This window comes from Salvelinus alpinus, chromosome 23 (genome assembly GCF_045679555.1).
Source record: "Salvelinus alpinus chromosome 23, SLU_Salpinus.1, whole genome shotgun sequence".
NCBI classification, from domain to species: domain Eukaryota; kingdom Metazoa; phylum Chordata; class Actinopteri; order Salmoniformes; family Salmonidae; genus Salvelinus; species Salvelinus alpinus.
In genome coordinates this window covers 41,768,568-41,784,360 of record NC_092108.1, presented here as the reverse complement: position 1 = coordinate 41,784,360, position 15,793 = coordinate 41,768,568, and the positions used below count along the sequence as shown (strand labels likewise).

At 39.4% G+C, this 15,793-nt stretch overlaps 2 protein-coding genes across 2 annotated transcripts; both read left to right on the top strand.

Annotated features, from left to right (window-relative positions):
• Nucleotides 1-4,560: 4,560 nt before the first annotated feature.
• On the top strand, nucleotides 4,561-7,553 carry LOC139551034 (gamma-interferon-inducible lysosomal thiol reductase-like). The gene is made up of 7 exons (XM_071362378.1): nucleotides 4,561-4,828; nucleotides 5,259-5,447; nucleotides 5,607-5,681; nucleotides 6,019-6,108; nucleotides 6,432-6,584; nucleotides 6,720-6,788; nucleotides 7,204-7,553. The coding sequence occupies exons 1-7, from the start codon at nucleotides 4,712-4,714 to the stop codon at nucleotides 7,270-7,272; spliced, it is 762 nt and encodes a 253-aa protein (XP_071218479.1). The 5' UTR covers nucleotides 4,561-4,711; the 3' UTR covers nucleotides 7,273-7,553.
• A 1,824-nt stretch (nucleotides 7,554-9,377) lies between these two features.
• LOC139551031 (mpv17-like protein 2) lies at nucleotides 9,378-12,597 on the top strand. Its single transcript, XM_071362370.1, has 5 exons — nucleotides 9,378-9,766; nucleotides 10,085-10,246; nucleotides 10,405-10,481; nucleotides 10,614-10,740; nucleotides 10,844-12,597. Exons 1-5 carry the CDS (start codon nucleotides 9,577-9,579, stop codon nucleotides 10,942-10,944), a joined length of 657 nt encoding a protein of 218 aa, XP_071218471.1. The 5' UTR covers nucleotides 9,378-9,576; the 3' UTR covers nucleotides 10,945-12,597.
• Nucleotides 12,598-15,793: the final 3,196 nt, after the last annotated feature.

Below are 15,793 nucleotides of genomic sequence, written 5' to 3'. Positions count from 1 at the left end.
GATGCAACATTTTATTTCTTTTGTTTTCTGTGTACAGCTTGCTTTGGAGTTGTTTGTCTCAAACAGGTACTCTTACTTCTGTACTGTTATTTCCTTAGGTTGATGAAATGATTTTTAAAAATCTATAAAATATGTAAGAAAAAGAAAGAAAAGGTCTTGTGTATTTTGTCAGTAAGTTTCAGTCAAACCTGCACCATGAATAAATGGGAAAAATTCAGAGAGTGGGAGCCTTTCCTGCTCTGAGGATAGTTTGGGTCAATTCCTTCTTGAATTCCTGTCAGTTGAAGGCTATGGTAGACTTGCCGACGTGTGACGCAGTTGGTATTGAATTTAAACCACAGGAGGGTGCCATTTTCTGGATGAATTTCAACATGTGTGGGCCTACACACACATTAAGGGTTGGAATCAATCAAACCTGTACTGACTGCATTTGAGCCAAATTTCAGAAGAATCACTTTTCTCATGTTCAACGAAAAGCATATTTGTTATTACTATATGTTCACTTGGGGTGGGGGGGCGGGACTCAGTTTGGGTTCATTGAAACATGCATTTCCTGGGGTTTTAAGTAGACAATTCCATAAGGAGTTTGCAAGAGAGCAGAGACAGACCGAGGCAACAATCGATCCTTAGAGGAGAACCGACTACAGAAAAGTAGTCCAGTCATAAACAGTCAACTGTCACAGGATCATCATAAAGTCATCCTCCTGTCCTGTTTGTCTGCACTGAAGATTATGAGACAGCCCTAAAGGATCCCATGACACTAGGTTAATCTTTAACAATAAATTAGTCTGTCTTTTGCTGTGGTGTGCATTGCCCATGAGGCCATGACTCTTGAGTAAGAACAGTCAGGTGGTATGAGGAACAGTAGCAGGGTTTCTAATAATAAAGGGGGAACTTCCAAGATCTTTGAGCGAAGACCACACTGACTCACCAGTGGCCTGATTGGTTGGAAGTTACAATTTAAAACTGCCACTGATAGACTGATTGTGCAACCCATCACTACTACGAACATGTTGACATAAACCTCATATTTCCTCATTCTGCCTGAAAAACTACTTCTAATCAATGTGAGAAACTTGCTTCCTAAAGGACACTTAGTACATTGCAAGACGTCAGTGCTCCACACAGTCAATAATAGACCAAAGAAGTGTGTAGGCGCTTAAAGCGATAGAAGACCGCAGCAATGTAACAGGACGATTTGGAAAGAGTGAGTTGTAACTGGTTTAATCCATGGATCCGACAGGCCCAGAGGAGGAGTGCTCTTGCCTCTGCATCGCAGGATCGATGGATCAAAACCCTGTTACAGCTCACTTTCCACATCAACCTGTTACAGTGATGTAGCAATGTAAAGCATGCATTGATGTGAATATCTAGAACAATATACAGTTGAAGTCGGAAGTTTACATACACTTAGGTTGGAGTCATTAAAACTAGTTTTTCAACCACTCCACAAATTTCTTGTGAACAAACTATAGTTTTGCCAAGTGGGTTAGCACATCTACTTTGTGCATGACACAAGTCATTTTTCCAACAATTGTTTACAGACAGATTATTTCACTTATAATTCACTGTATCACAATTCCAGTGGGTCAGAAGTTTACATACACGAAGTTGACTGTGCCTTTAAACAGCTTGGAAAATTACAGAAAATGATGTCATGGCTTTAGAAGCTTCTGATAGGCTAATTGACATCATTTGAGTCAATTGGAGGTGTACCTGTGGATGTATTTCAAGGCCTACCTTCAAACTCAGTGCCTCTTTGCTTGACATCATGGGAAAATCAGAAAAATAACTAGACCTCCACAAGTCTGGTTCAGCCTTGGGAGCAATTTCCAAACGCCTGAAGGAACCTTGTTCATCTGTACAAACAATCGTATGCAAGTATAAACACCATGGGACCATGCAGCCATCATACCGCTCAGGAAGGAGACGTGTTCTGTCTCCTAGAGATGAACATACTTTGGTGCGAAAAGTGCAAATCAATCCCAGAACAACAGCAAAGGACTTGTGAAGATGCTGGAGGAAACAGGTACAAAAGTATCTATATCCACAGTAAAACGAGTACTATATCGACATAACCTGAAAGGCCGCTCAGCAAGGAAGAAGCCACTGCTCCAAAACCGCCATTAAAAAATCCAGACTACGGCTTTGCAACTTCACATGGGGACAAAGATCGTACTTTTTGGATAAATGTCCTCTGGTCTGATGAAACAAAAATATAACTTTTTGGCCATAATGACCATCATTATGTTTGGAGGTAAAAGGGTGATGCTTGCAAGCCGAAGAACACCGTCCCAACCGTGAAGCACGGGGGTGGCAGCATCATGTTGTGGGGGTGCTTTGCTGCAGGAGGGACTGGTGCACTTCACAAAATAGATGCCATCATGTGGATATATTGAAGCAACATTTATTTTTTTTATTTTTTTATTTCACCTTTATTTAACCAGGTAGGCTAGTTGAGAACAAGTTCTCATTTGCAACTGCGACCTGGCCAAGATAAAGCATAGCAATTCGACACATACAACAACACAGAGTTACACATGGAATAAACAAAACATACAGTCAATAATACAGTAGAAAAATAAGTCTATATACAATGTGAGCAAATGAGGTGAGATAAGGGAGGTAAAGGCCATGGTGGCGAGGTAAATACAATATAGCAAGTAAAACACTGGAATGGTAGATTTGAAGTGGAAGAATGTGCAAAGTAGAAATAGAAATAATGGGGTGCAAAGGAGGAAAATAAATAAATACAGTAGGGGAAGAGGTAGTTGTTTGGGCTAAATTATAGATAGGCTAGCTATGTACAGGTGCAGTAATCTGTGAGCTGCTCTGACAGCTGGTGCCTAAAGCTAGTGAGGGAAATAAGTGTTTCCAGCTTCAGAGATTTTTGCAGTTCGTTCCAGTCATTGGCAGCAGAGAACTGAAAGGAAAGACGACCAAAGAAGGAATTGGCTTTGGGGGTGACCAGTGAGATATACCTGCTGGAGTGCGTGCTACGAGTGGGTGCTGCTATGGTGACTAGTGAGCTGAGATAAGGCGGGGCTTTACCGAGCAGAGACTTGTAGATAACCTGTAGCCAGTGGGTTTGGCGACGAGTATGAAGCGAGGGCCAACCAACGAGAGCGTACAGGTCGCAATGGTGGGTAGTGTATGGGGCTTTGGTGACAAAACGGATGGCACTGTGATAGACTGCATCCAGTTTGTTGAGTAGAGTGTTGGAGGCTATTTTATAGATGACATCGCCGAAGTCAAGGATCGGTAGGATAGTCAGTTTTACGAGGGTATGTTTGGCAGCATGAGTGAAGGATGCTTTGTTGCGATATAGGAAGCCGATTCTAGATTTAATTTTGGATTGGAGATTCTTAATGTGAGTCTGGAAGGAGAGTTTACAGTCTAACCAGACACCTAGGTATTTGTAGTTGTCCATGTATTCTAAGTCAGAGCCGTCCAGAGTAGTGATGCTGGACGGGCGAGCAGGTGCGGGCAGTGATCGGTTGAATAGCATGCATCTCAAGACATCAGTCAGGAAGTTAACGTTTGGTCACAAATCAGTCTTCCAAATGGACAATAACCCCAAACATACTTCCAAAGTTGTGGCAAAATGGCTAAAGGACAACAAAGTCAAACTATTGGAGTGGCCATCACAAAGCCCTGACCTCAATCCTATAGAACATTTGTGGGCATAACTGAAAAAGTGTGTGCGAGCAAGGAGGCCTACAAACCTGACTCAGTTACACCAGCTCTGTCAGGAGGAATGGGCCAAAATTCACCCAACTTATTGTGAGAAGCTTGTGGAAGGCTACCCGAAACGTTTGACCGAAGTTAAACAATTTAAAGGCAATGCTACCAAATACTAATTGAGTGTATGTAAACTTCTGACCCACTGGGAATGTGATGAAAGAAATTCAAACTGAAATAAATGATTCTCTACTATTATTCTGACATTTCACATTCTTAAAGTGGTGATCCTAAAACAGGGAATTTTTCTAGGATTAAAAGTCAGGAATTGTGAAAAACTGAGTTTAAATGTATTTGGCTAAGGTGTATGTAAACTTCCAACTTCAACTGTATATGTATCTGGGTAAAGCTTGCAGGTATAATGCTTAACTTGTAATAATCATGTACATGTATGAGCCTTTAATGTATTATAAGGTTTATAAAATGTTTTGTCTATGTATCAGCTTTTCAACTGGCTCAGAATGTTAGGTATAAGAAGTAGGCTATAAAAAGTATGGTATAAATATTTAGTCAGGATATGATTATAATACATTATAAACAGTTAAGTTATGCTCGTTTTACAATACAGTAATGAATCTCTATAAACAGTAATAAGAGTCGGATGAAGCAAAGCTCCAAAAATATCTCCAGGTGAATAACAACTCGTGACAACGTAAGCGTTTTCAAGACAATTCCAACTCGTGATGTTGTACAATGTTACTAGTCTCTCTAGATATCTGTGTTGTCTAGCTTTTTCAAATGGTCCCGATAGTCTGTTTTTCCGGGCTACAATGTTACGCCACCGTTGTTTTTTATAGCACTACTTTGCCGGAGCTTAGTGACGTTGTTAGTGGTCACATGACTTAGAACCAATCACATAATCGAAAATCTCTAACAAGGAAGAGGGCAAGCGACGCAATTTGAATCACTTGAGATATTTGCTAGTTTAGGTGGGTGACGGCAGAGTTTGTCATCTTGTGCTGAAGGAAAGATGAAGGGTATTATTCTGTTCACACTTTTGACCATCTGGTCAAATGTAGATTGTACGCCGTGCTCATATTCTCCATCACAGTGGTGTACCTCCGTGGACTCAGCCATCGAATGTGGGGTAAGATACATTCACGAGTTTCTTCTCGGGATTAAATGGATAGAATGTTTTGGTAACACTGCATGAAAACTTTCATTTTGATTACATGGATCGTCAGTCCTTGCATCCAATAGCCATGTCTATGAATTTGAGTGTGGTTTAATTTCTCCAGCCACATCCCTCAGCTTTTTCCCGAAACGGGTGCGTTTCAACTCCTGATTGCCGCTTTATTAGAGAATGGACTGAGAGAATGAGAAACGTGTGGTGAATCTTTTTGTACATTAAAAATAATATTAAAATATAACATCAACACCCATCAACTTTTTCTCTTCCATATGTCCTGATTGACATATCATATCTAGAACCAATCTAGACCTACTAAACATTCAACCAAACTCATTCTGTGTGTGTATTGCTTTACTGTAAAGTCGTTTTACTTTTCTTGTGGCAGGTTCTGAAGCAGTGCCTGGAAGCCAATTCCACCAAGCCCAACACACAGGTGCAGCCCGTGCAGGTGGAGCTGTATTTTGAAAGTCTGTGCCCAGGATGCCGGTTATTCCTTACCTCACAGCTCTTTCCCACATGGACCATGTTGCAGGACATCATGAGTGTCACACTGGTGCCCTACGGAAATGCACACGTAGGTCTTATACAGTAGGCTAGAAATGATGACGCTTGTCTCATGTATTATGACACTATATTGGATATTGGATATTGCTTAGACAACGTAGTTAGCAGTGATTGGAGTTGAGGAATTCTGTGTTTTAGTTTGAAATCATTTTCGTTGGTCTCACTACAGGAATCTTTTGATGGGAAGCAGTATCAGTTCACCTGCCAGCATGGTGAGGAGGAGTGTCTCGGCAACATGATTGAGGTGAGATTTTGGTAACGCTTTATTTTACAGCCCACTGTTGACCAGGTAGTTACTTGTAAGTGACTTATTAAAACTGTACTTGTCTAATAATTGCATAGTAATAACACTTTGGTTTCTCTGCGATTCATTGGCACACGCTTCACTTTGTAAGCTGAATTATTTGATGTAAGTACCAGAAAGTGTCACCATTGTCACCACATAGCTTCCTATTTGAATAGCAGGTAAGTAAGTAGCAGCTTAAAACGGGCTGTAACATGAAGCTTTCCAGAAGAAAAAAAAGTGACATTGTTTTACACCTTTAAAAAAAAAAAAAAAGTATCTTCCCTTCTCTCGCCAGACCTGCATATTGAATGCTACAGGAAGCAAAGCATTCCAGATCACCTACTGCATGGAGGCCTCCACTGATGTAGTTAAAGCGGGAGAGAAGGTGAGTGACATGTTACCTCTTACCTTCTTTCTCTCAACACAAGACCATGAAAAGACCACGCCTCAAACAATATACAGCAACCCCCTATTTTTATTCAAATGCTCCTGAGAAATACGAAACAAAGAGGCTAAAATTAAATCCAGAAATGTATAATACCGAATCACTTTTTGTGGTTGGTGATTAATGATGTGTTCTGCTCACATGTGGTAGTCTAAGGGTATGGCTGGAGGGCAAGATAAGATATGACCGGATGGCATTGTAAATATGAGGATACTTGGAAATATTGACAATAATAATGTTCCAACCACCTGTCCCCTTGACAGTGTGTGGCGCTCTATGACCCGAACACCAAGTGGGACAGCATCATGACCTGTGTGAAGGGAGACCAGGGGAATCAGCTGATGCATCAGAACGCAGTGAAGACTGGTGCCTTGAAGCCAGCCCACGAATATGTGCCTTGGATTGTCATAAATGGGGTTAGTTCACTGAGGCGAAATATTTTAGTTGTATGTGTCAGCAAGTTTACTGTATTGCTAACGGCTTCTAGTAAAGTCTGTCACATTCGACAAAGTTTATTGCCTCGATTTGTTATATCCGGAATCTTCTTTCAGGAGCACTCCGATGACCTTCAGAACAAAGCAATGTCTTCACTCTTCACTCTGATCTGTAGCATGTGGAAGGTAGGTTTTGGCGAACGAACTTACCATTCCAGTTTTAACAGTGTTATGTCCTATCCATCTTGTCCATTCTTCCTTCCTTGTTTCTATACAGTGTATTTGGAAAGTATTCAGACCCCTTCCCTTTTCCAATTTTATTTTTTTTACATTACTGTGGGAAAAGTCAAGAGGTCTGAATACTTTCCGAATGCACTGTGCGTAGTTTTCCTGTCTATAGAAACCACTGACTAAGATCAAATGATTAGAATGAGTATAGACTAGTCTTTGCAGATACTGTACTAAAAATAGGTAATTCAGTCATCCTCTGAAGTTGGAATTTGTTGACGCCATTCTCCACTAGAGTATGCTGTGAGGAAAAAGAAAGATAAGCGTGCCATCCTTTGATTTCTGAAGTATACTCTGTCATACTATCCTTTAGGGGCCCAAGCCTGAAGCCTGCGGTGCAGCTCCAATGAAACGACACAGAAGTTACTGCCATGACGAGTAAATAATCTACGTCTTACCATACCGCCGTATGCCTTTGTGTTCAACTTCAATTACCAAATAGGGATGGTAAATCTGAACTTTTTGACACACTATCAATAATGTTTTAAACTGGTTTGACTGTCGGTATCACATAGTTCTTCAGATATTCAAGAAAAGGGATGTCGTGTACTGTATCACATTGCTCAGTGAATGAGCCTTCTGTGGAATGAGCTATCTGAAATAAACTCTCTCTTAGTCATCTGTTTTTATGAAGGGACGAAATTAAAGCTAACTATTTTAAAAGGACTCTGTCTTCACTTAATCTGCATTTTATGTTGAATGTGATGGGTGTATAGCCTATGAGAGCAGATCTTTCATTTTTGACAAGCGCTGTGGTGTAATGGAGATGAATACCTCTTTGAGTGAGGGCTCTTACAGTAGAAAGGCTTTGACGTGGTTGTCATGGTTCTGCATGGCCTCAGTCTTGCCTAGGGGAGACAGCAGTCAAACCAGTGATAACAAGCCTCTTCCCTGGTGGTTTAATAGGACTGCCTGTGCTGCATTTAGTAGTGTTAAAGAGCCATGTTCTTCTATATAATGCTGATTACGAGATAAAGGGTCATGTCCTTCAAGATCATTTGGTTTGTCTATTGGATCACAATTTTTAAAATGTATACCGGTAAGAAAGAAATGCAAGATGAGATTGAAAGTATGATGGCTACAAAATTTCAGTCTTTTTGATTATTCTTCGGTTGTTAGAAGGGGTTCACAGCAAAATTATTTGATCGTTAGGAAAGACACCTACATCCAAAGTCTCTAGGTCAAACGGGGCAGCGGATATGAGGGTTTAAGTGAGACTACTTATAACAGTGCCACTTATAGGCCAATCAGTGCCAATCTTTTGACGTCTTTCCTCACGCTGAACAAATTTGCCTGGAGGACCCATAAGGTCTGTCAGGATAGATTTTCCTCCATCTTGGACATTTTGGAAAACCTTTTAAAAACTTCAAATGTTTGTTAGACCATGGTGCATCTCTTAGCTTTTCTCAAACTAAGGGATTAGTTAAGGGATGACTGAGTTATTGATAAATCAGGAAAGCAGGTTTTACATGTCCATTTAAATATTTTCTTAATACACTTCACAATGTCCTATCATCTTGAAACTGTAGGGTCATCAGACATTACCATGATGAACCATTTTAAGTTTGGCATTGATATCTTTAAGAAAAAGGAAACTACAGTATTAACAATTCACATTTTGACTATGTAACGCTAATGCTTAAAATAATCCATAAAAAAATATTGTTCTCATGGACTAAAAGTCAGATTCACTCCAGATGTGTTATTTGGACTAATCACAATAGTCTAAAGAGTTTGAGAAAATAATATTAATGCACTCAAAAATGGCCACACTTTACCAGTAGATGCATATTAGGACATGTGCTAATATGCTACAATATGCAAAAAATACTTCAAAAATCTTTTTCTCATGAACCATAGGACCAAATGACACCAATTTGGAATGTAGGCCCATTTTAATGGCTTAATTTCGTTTGAGAAAAGCTAAGGGATTGGTCAAAAGATGGCTGAGTTATTGACAAGTTAAACATCAGATTTTACCTGTTCAAGAATGAGTAGCATACTCACAGGCCTTACACACTGATCTAAAGCTAGAGATGCTTGTGTTGCATAGGCCCTACCTAGGTTTGGATGGATGCACCATTTTTATTGAGCCATTTGGTTGTTTAAAACAAACCACCTTTACACAATATGGATTATGATCCCTAGTGAATCAGTGACAAAACTGAAGTCTGGATTTCTGCTTACTCAATGTCTTTCTAATCAAAGCAGACATATGACCTTTGTTCATTTTCTATGCATTGTTTCTGGAGTGTTTTATGAAAGACAAAATAGTAGGCTAGGCATAGAAAGTTATGTCAAAACAGTTCAATGTTGGTCTATCTATGGATTTAATTTGTCAAGTATTTTTCATCATACAAATTATTTGATGTGTTAACGTAATTTATTTTGACAAATCCGAATTCGCGCTTCAGCTGTTTTTTGGTTGTTGCGCAGCATTGGTGGCGAGTATGATGTCCTCAAACTCCTCCCTGTTTCGCATTTGACACATAACCAAATTGCGCTTGGCAAGGGCAGGTAGGCCTAGTCAGGGGACCTGATGAAATAAACTGATATAGCAGCCTATATAAGTATGGATAGCAGCAGTCTTCGATAGTACTGCAAAACATATATATACGATATTGAACCTTTTATAGTGCCGTAGTGGACCAGTTAAATTGGATTTACGTCGTTTAGAATAAGAATCATGATTCCTCAGTCGAGCAGAGCATTTCTCTTCAAGATTGCTGGTTATTGGAAGCCGCTTTTCAAAGGCAGGTTTCTAATTGTAACGAATACTGTGAGCTGCGGGTGTATGCTTGCCGCCGGCGACATCATTCAGCAAACCAGGGAGAGACGGAGGGTCCCCGAGAAGGCACGTGACTGGACGCGAACAGGTAAGGTCCACGACCAAGGACAGCAGCCGATAAGGAGCCCAATTTCCACCTTGTATGAAATAAGTTCTGAAGCGAAATTAACCATGTGCTAGGGGCAAGAGAGCCAATCATAGTCATAAAGTAGCCTAGCCGAAATAAAAATGCAAAAGCATACACAATGAACTTCAACTATAATATTCCAAACAATAGGTATAATGATATGCTTTATGTTGACATAATTTTTGCTTATTATGTTTTCCAACATCCTATACAGTAGTTATGGGTTTCACTAACTGCAAAGAACGTTTCATTTAGCTGTGTTACTGCTACCCTCTGCAGGTTGCATGTTTGCAGTGGGATGCTCAATGGGGCCCTTCATGCACTACTGGTACCAGTGGCTGGACAAGTTCTTTCTTGGCAATGCTTTACCTGCTGTCACGAAGAAAGTCCTCACTGATCAACTGATTGCATCACCGACCATGGGAGCATGGTATTTCATTGGTGAGATATTGATGTGTTTTTTCAAGAAGTCAATATTTCAGTATACTGAAATCAATGTGTACTTGGACTGTTTGCAGAGAATGGGAATTGTCAGGGCAAAAAAATACAAAGTGTTTTTCTTTATGTATTTCTTCTTTATTGTCCCTTTCTTTCTCCAGGTATGGGAAAGATGGAGGGCCACAGTCTATCTGAGGGGTTAGAGGAATTCAAAGAAAAGTTCTGGGAGTTCTACAAGGTTAGTGGAACAGTTTGGCTAAGAGTATGAGGAACAGTTTGATTAAGAAACCCAAGCCTATTGTACTGAATATTGCTGTCCCGGTTGATGCTCCTAGTTCTCAGAGTTTGTTTGTGCTCCTTTTCATTCAAGGCGGACTGGTGTGTTTGGCCCGCGGCACAGATGATCAACTTCTACTTCTTGCCTCCTAAGTTCCGTGTCCTCTATGTCAATGTCATCACCCTGGGGTGGGACACCTACCTCTCCTACCTCAAACACCGTAAGAGCTGCTCTGACGCCATTTTGTTTTTGTCTATTCAACATTACACCGTCAATGATTCAGATGTTCTTTAACAGTAATAGTATCGTCTCTGTTGTTCCAGGAGACAACGTTGAAGGAAGCACTGGAGATGTCACTGAGTTGAATGAGCCAGAACTGGAAGTGTCAGGGTCAGCAACCAAACAGTTGAAAGAGAAGCTCTAACATTGCATTTTTGGGAGCATCGCCGGACTTGAATTCGATGTCAATGTCACTGACCATGACCATGGCAACATTCCTTATCATGTGTGCCTTAAAAGCACTACCTATTTCAACAGTTTTATACTAAACTGTGGTGAAAAATGTGGCGCCCAGACAATGCATACCACATGTACTGTATAGTGCATGCATTTCCACTATAGCCTAAAGCGTTGTCTGGTTGTTGGTGTATTTAGTGTCTAGTTGATTAGTATACGAAGGCAATGTCCCGGTCAACTCAGTTGCTAATCTACCAACCTATTAATGAGAGTGAGACTTGTTTCAGGTGTGCCACAGTTTACTTCTCCTACTATAATATAATCTATGTTGTTTACCCAGTCAAACCTGTTTAAGTAATGACTGATGTGCAGAAGGTTACACATATCATTCTTGTGTAATAGGCATAGGCTAATATATGTCTAGTAGGTGACATGAATTACTCCTCTTGTGTTATTTAACAATCCTATATTTTATTGATAGGAATAGCTTTTTCAAGCATCTTAAAAGAGTTCTAAAATCTTGATAATCTTTTATTTAAATGATGTCTTTTAATTTCAACCGATTTCTTTACTGGTATGGTTTGAATGTGTTAATATCGAATGTTATTTATAATATGCCTGTAGGTTTCTTAGGTTTATATTGAAGTTGAATAAATGCCTTATAATACAGTATTTCAAATGAATCAATCCAATACTGTAGCTGCAACTGGTCAAAGATAATGTTAATCTCCAAACAAAATGTATGTTTATAATTGCATTGTAACAACAAACTCCAGGGCCCAGATTCACAAAACTTTCTTAAGAAGAAATTTCTTAACTGCCATTTTCTTCCTTAACTATAGACTTATGAAGAAAGTTAAGAAAAGTTGCTATTCCTCAAAAAGGTTGTTTGAAATGTTATTGCGTTATTTCTTATGTTTCTCCTTAAGCACGAAGTTAAGAAGACATTTGATTCTTGAAAATAAAGTTATTGGATTTGTTCTTGGAAATGTTCTCAATTTCAAGATGGGTAAACCCTTGTCTGAAACTCAGGGCAGTGAGAGAATAAGCTAATTAAAGCAATTGAACATGTGTAGCCCTTTTCTGCAGTCATTGGACAAATTGCCTTTTAATGGCCTCATAGGTGGAATGTTATTCATATTTTTTATAATTATTTCAAATGTATTTTAAAAACGGGTGTTTCTATGTCAAACGGATTTGTTCCATTTCAGTCATCTGTCATGTATATTAAGTGTAATATATGGGATGCAAACTCCAAATCAAATACATTTGAACTCTATATCTGACATGATACAGGTGTCGTGTTTTGTTTAAGCCCATAACCATGTGTGTGAGGTGTATACTTTTGTTTCAAAGTAAATTTGTTTAAGACTAACAAGAAACACTGCGTGACCCAGATTTAACCCAATGCTAAAGAATGTGCAAAGCTGTCATAAAGGCAAAGGGTTGCTACTTTGAAGTAGCTCAAATATAACATATATTTTGTTGTTTAACACTTTTTTGGTTACTACATGATTCCATATGTGTTATTTCATAGTTTTGATGTCTTCACTATTATTCTATAATGTAGAAAATGGTAAAAATAAAGAACAACCCTGGAAAGGGTAGGTGTCCAAACTTTTGACTGGTACTGTATATATATATCTATATATATTTTTTAAACTATATTATTACACCTAGTGTGCACATTACTGCACTTAAAATGTGAAGAAATAATAGTTTTGCAGTTTTTTTTTTTAAACAGGACAAATCTGAGGGGGCACATGTCAATGTACCCCCTATGGGCATGACACCACTACGACATACATTTGATGTGGAAGTGTAGCACATGATGCTACTACATGTAACCTGAGATACCTACTGGCATAGGCATAAGGATAGCCTACCTTGCAGGCAGACCTGGTGATTTTTAACGTTGGCGAGGGTAATTTTCTGCTTTTTCGGAACAAACTGCTTTTTATTACAGTATTGGAAGCTTTTCAAAGTCAAATTCAGATGGGGTCAACATTTCATCAGCATTTCATCAACATTTCATCAGTTCATCTGCTCAGTGGATAAGCAGTGGATAATATAATGTGACGTATGAATTCGAACCCTCCCAGGCCTGCCAAACTAGTAGGTCTAGCTGAGGATTGTGGAGATAGACAAGTATCTATTTCAAACCAGCATCTCTATTCTGATCTCTTGCTCTGCAGTTGAACTGGAATGCTCCCTGAACTCTTCCCTTTGTACACTTCAAATCCAATTATTGGCCACATCACAGGTTGACATGCATGTTTCGATCTATGAATCATCTTTTTGTGAAGGAGAGTGAACGAACACAGACCGGTTGCAATGGAGTGCGAAAGGCCAGTTCAGACCAATGTCTTTATGGATATTATAAAAGATCTATGACATCATGGTACTCAAATCATTTCTGTGGGACTGTTTCAAAGCTTGGCTCATCGTGTAGGACCTGTGGTAAGCATGAAGAAAGACTCTTCATCAAGGTTTTTCAGTTTAACACAACAGAGATTCCCATTGGATTGTTATACCTTTAAATGACATCTACTGAGTCAGTTCCCACTGGGCACAGACGACAGTTCAACGTCGAGTTTTGATTTATATTTGGTTGAGTTGTCAACTAATGGTGAATTCAACAAAACATTTCACCATGATATAGGATTTAGGTTCAAAGTTGAGTGAAATAAATACGTAATTCCCTTACTTTGATGACATTTTGCAAATCCAATCAGTGTTCCATGTTGATTCAACTTCATCACATAGATTTATTTTGTTGAAATTACGTGAAAGCAATGTTCATTCAACCAGTTCTTGCCCAGTGGGTTATTACGAGACTGCATGGTTTTAGTCCAATTACTGTGGAATAAAGACAATAAGCACTTGTTGTAAAGAAATACTGTGTGTAAATACTGGAGTGATGTATGATTGCTAATAAAATTGTTCATAGATCAATTCTGTGTACTGCGTCCATGTGTATAGGCTGTAAGCACATTGAAATGAAGTCGTTTTCAAGTCGTTGAAACAATGACCAAAAAAAATAGGTATTTTCAACCTTCACTTTCAACCAAAACCGAACGTAGACGGACATCTTTGTATTGTCGTCTTTTCAGCGACATGAAATATACATCTTTTCCACAACCTGAGAAATATGTATTTTCAATGACCTGAAAAAGTTGTCTTTTCAACTTTCAACCAAAACCGAACTCAGATTTGACGGCGGGCACAGTCATTTTTTCCACAACATTGTGTTAGGTGGGTAGGAGGAAATTATGTCATACTGAGTGCTATAGACGAGTTCAAATAAAATGTGCGTACTGTACTAAGATCAATACTTAATTGAGGATGGAAATGTGTTTATGTTAAACTCTGTAGTGAAATAATATACAGTTCACTGAGTGTATAAAACATTAGAAACACCTTCTTAATATTGAGGCGCACCTGATTTTGCCCTCAGAACAGCCTCAATTCGTCGGGGCATGGATTCTACTAGGTCGGAAGCGTTTCACAGGGATGCTGGCCCATGTTGACTCCAATGCTTCCCACAGTTGTGTCAAGTTTGCTGGATGGCCTTTGGGTGGTGGACTATTTTTCAAACGCACAGGAAACTGTCGAGCATGAAAAACTCAGCAGTGTTGCAGTTCTTGACTCAAACCGGTGCACTTGGCACCTACTACCATACACTGTTCAAAGGCACTTAAATCTTTTGTCTTGCCTATTCACTCTCTGAATGGCACACATACACAATCCATATCTTAATTGTCTTAAGGCTTAAAAATCCTTCTTTAACCTGTCTCCTCCCCTTCATCTACACTGATTGAAGTGGATTTAACAAGTGACATCATTAAGGGATCATAGCTTTCCCCTGTATTCACCTGGTCAGCCCATGTCATGGAAAGAGCAGGTGTTTTGTAATGTTTTGTACACTCAGTGTATATTCACTTTAATACGATTTCTCTTGTACAAGAGTACAACATTTCAGGTATTTCAGGTATTTTATGGCAATGTATTCAGTGGTCTTATAAATATGACAATAGTGAGTGTATTAGCATAGATAGCTTTCCTGCTATTGTTGTTATTGTTTATGGCAAGGTACCATTCTGTCATAGATGGAAAATGAAGTCATGGGATTGAAGGGGTTTTGTTTGCTTCAACCGTCTGAAGCTTTATTAAGAGATGGCCTGAAAGACAGACCTAGTTTCAAAACAGTGACCTGGAAAATTGTGCTAAAGGTGATACAGTCCCAGGAACGGCCGGGTGACTCACACTAATGGTGCTTTCAAGACAACTGGGAACTCTGAAAAAAAACCTGAGATCAAATCAGGACGTCAGTGATCGTCAGGTTGAAAAGTCGGCGCTCCAGTTGGATTAATGTTCAAAACCATTTTTTTTTGTCAGAGTTCGTTTTGTCAGAGTTCCCAGTTGACTTGAACTCACTGAAGTCGGAAGTTGGAGATTTCCCAGTTCCGAGTTCCGAGTACCCAGTTGTTTTGAACGCGGCATGTATTCTTCCACTGCTGTCAGTGGGCGTGCCATAAGTCTGGGTGGTTGCAGTCTGGTCTCACAGACAAGACGTAACATAATACATGTAAATTCAGTACATTCAAATTAGTATGATATGTCACGTTTGGTATGGTTACATAAGACAGTAGCTTACTTAAGACAAAAACGAAAGGAGGGTGGTTGGTCGGACAACTTGAGAATTTTAGCCAATCAGCAACTTTGCAACTACTTAGCATGTAAACTAACCCTTCTCCTTCCTCTAACCCTAACCCTAACTGTAACCCTTTCAGTTAACCCTAACCCTAACCTTAACC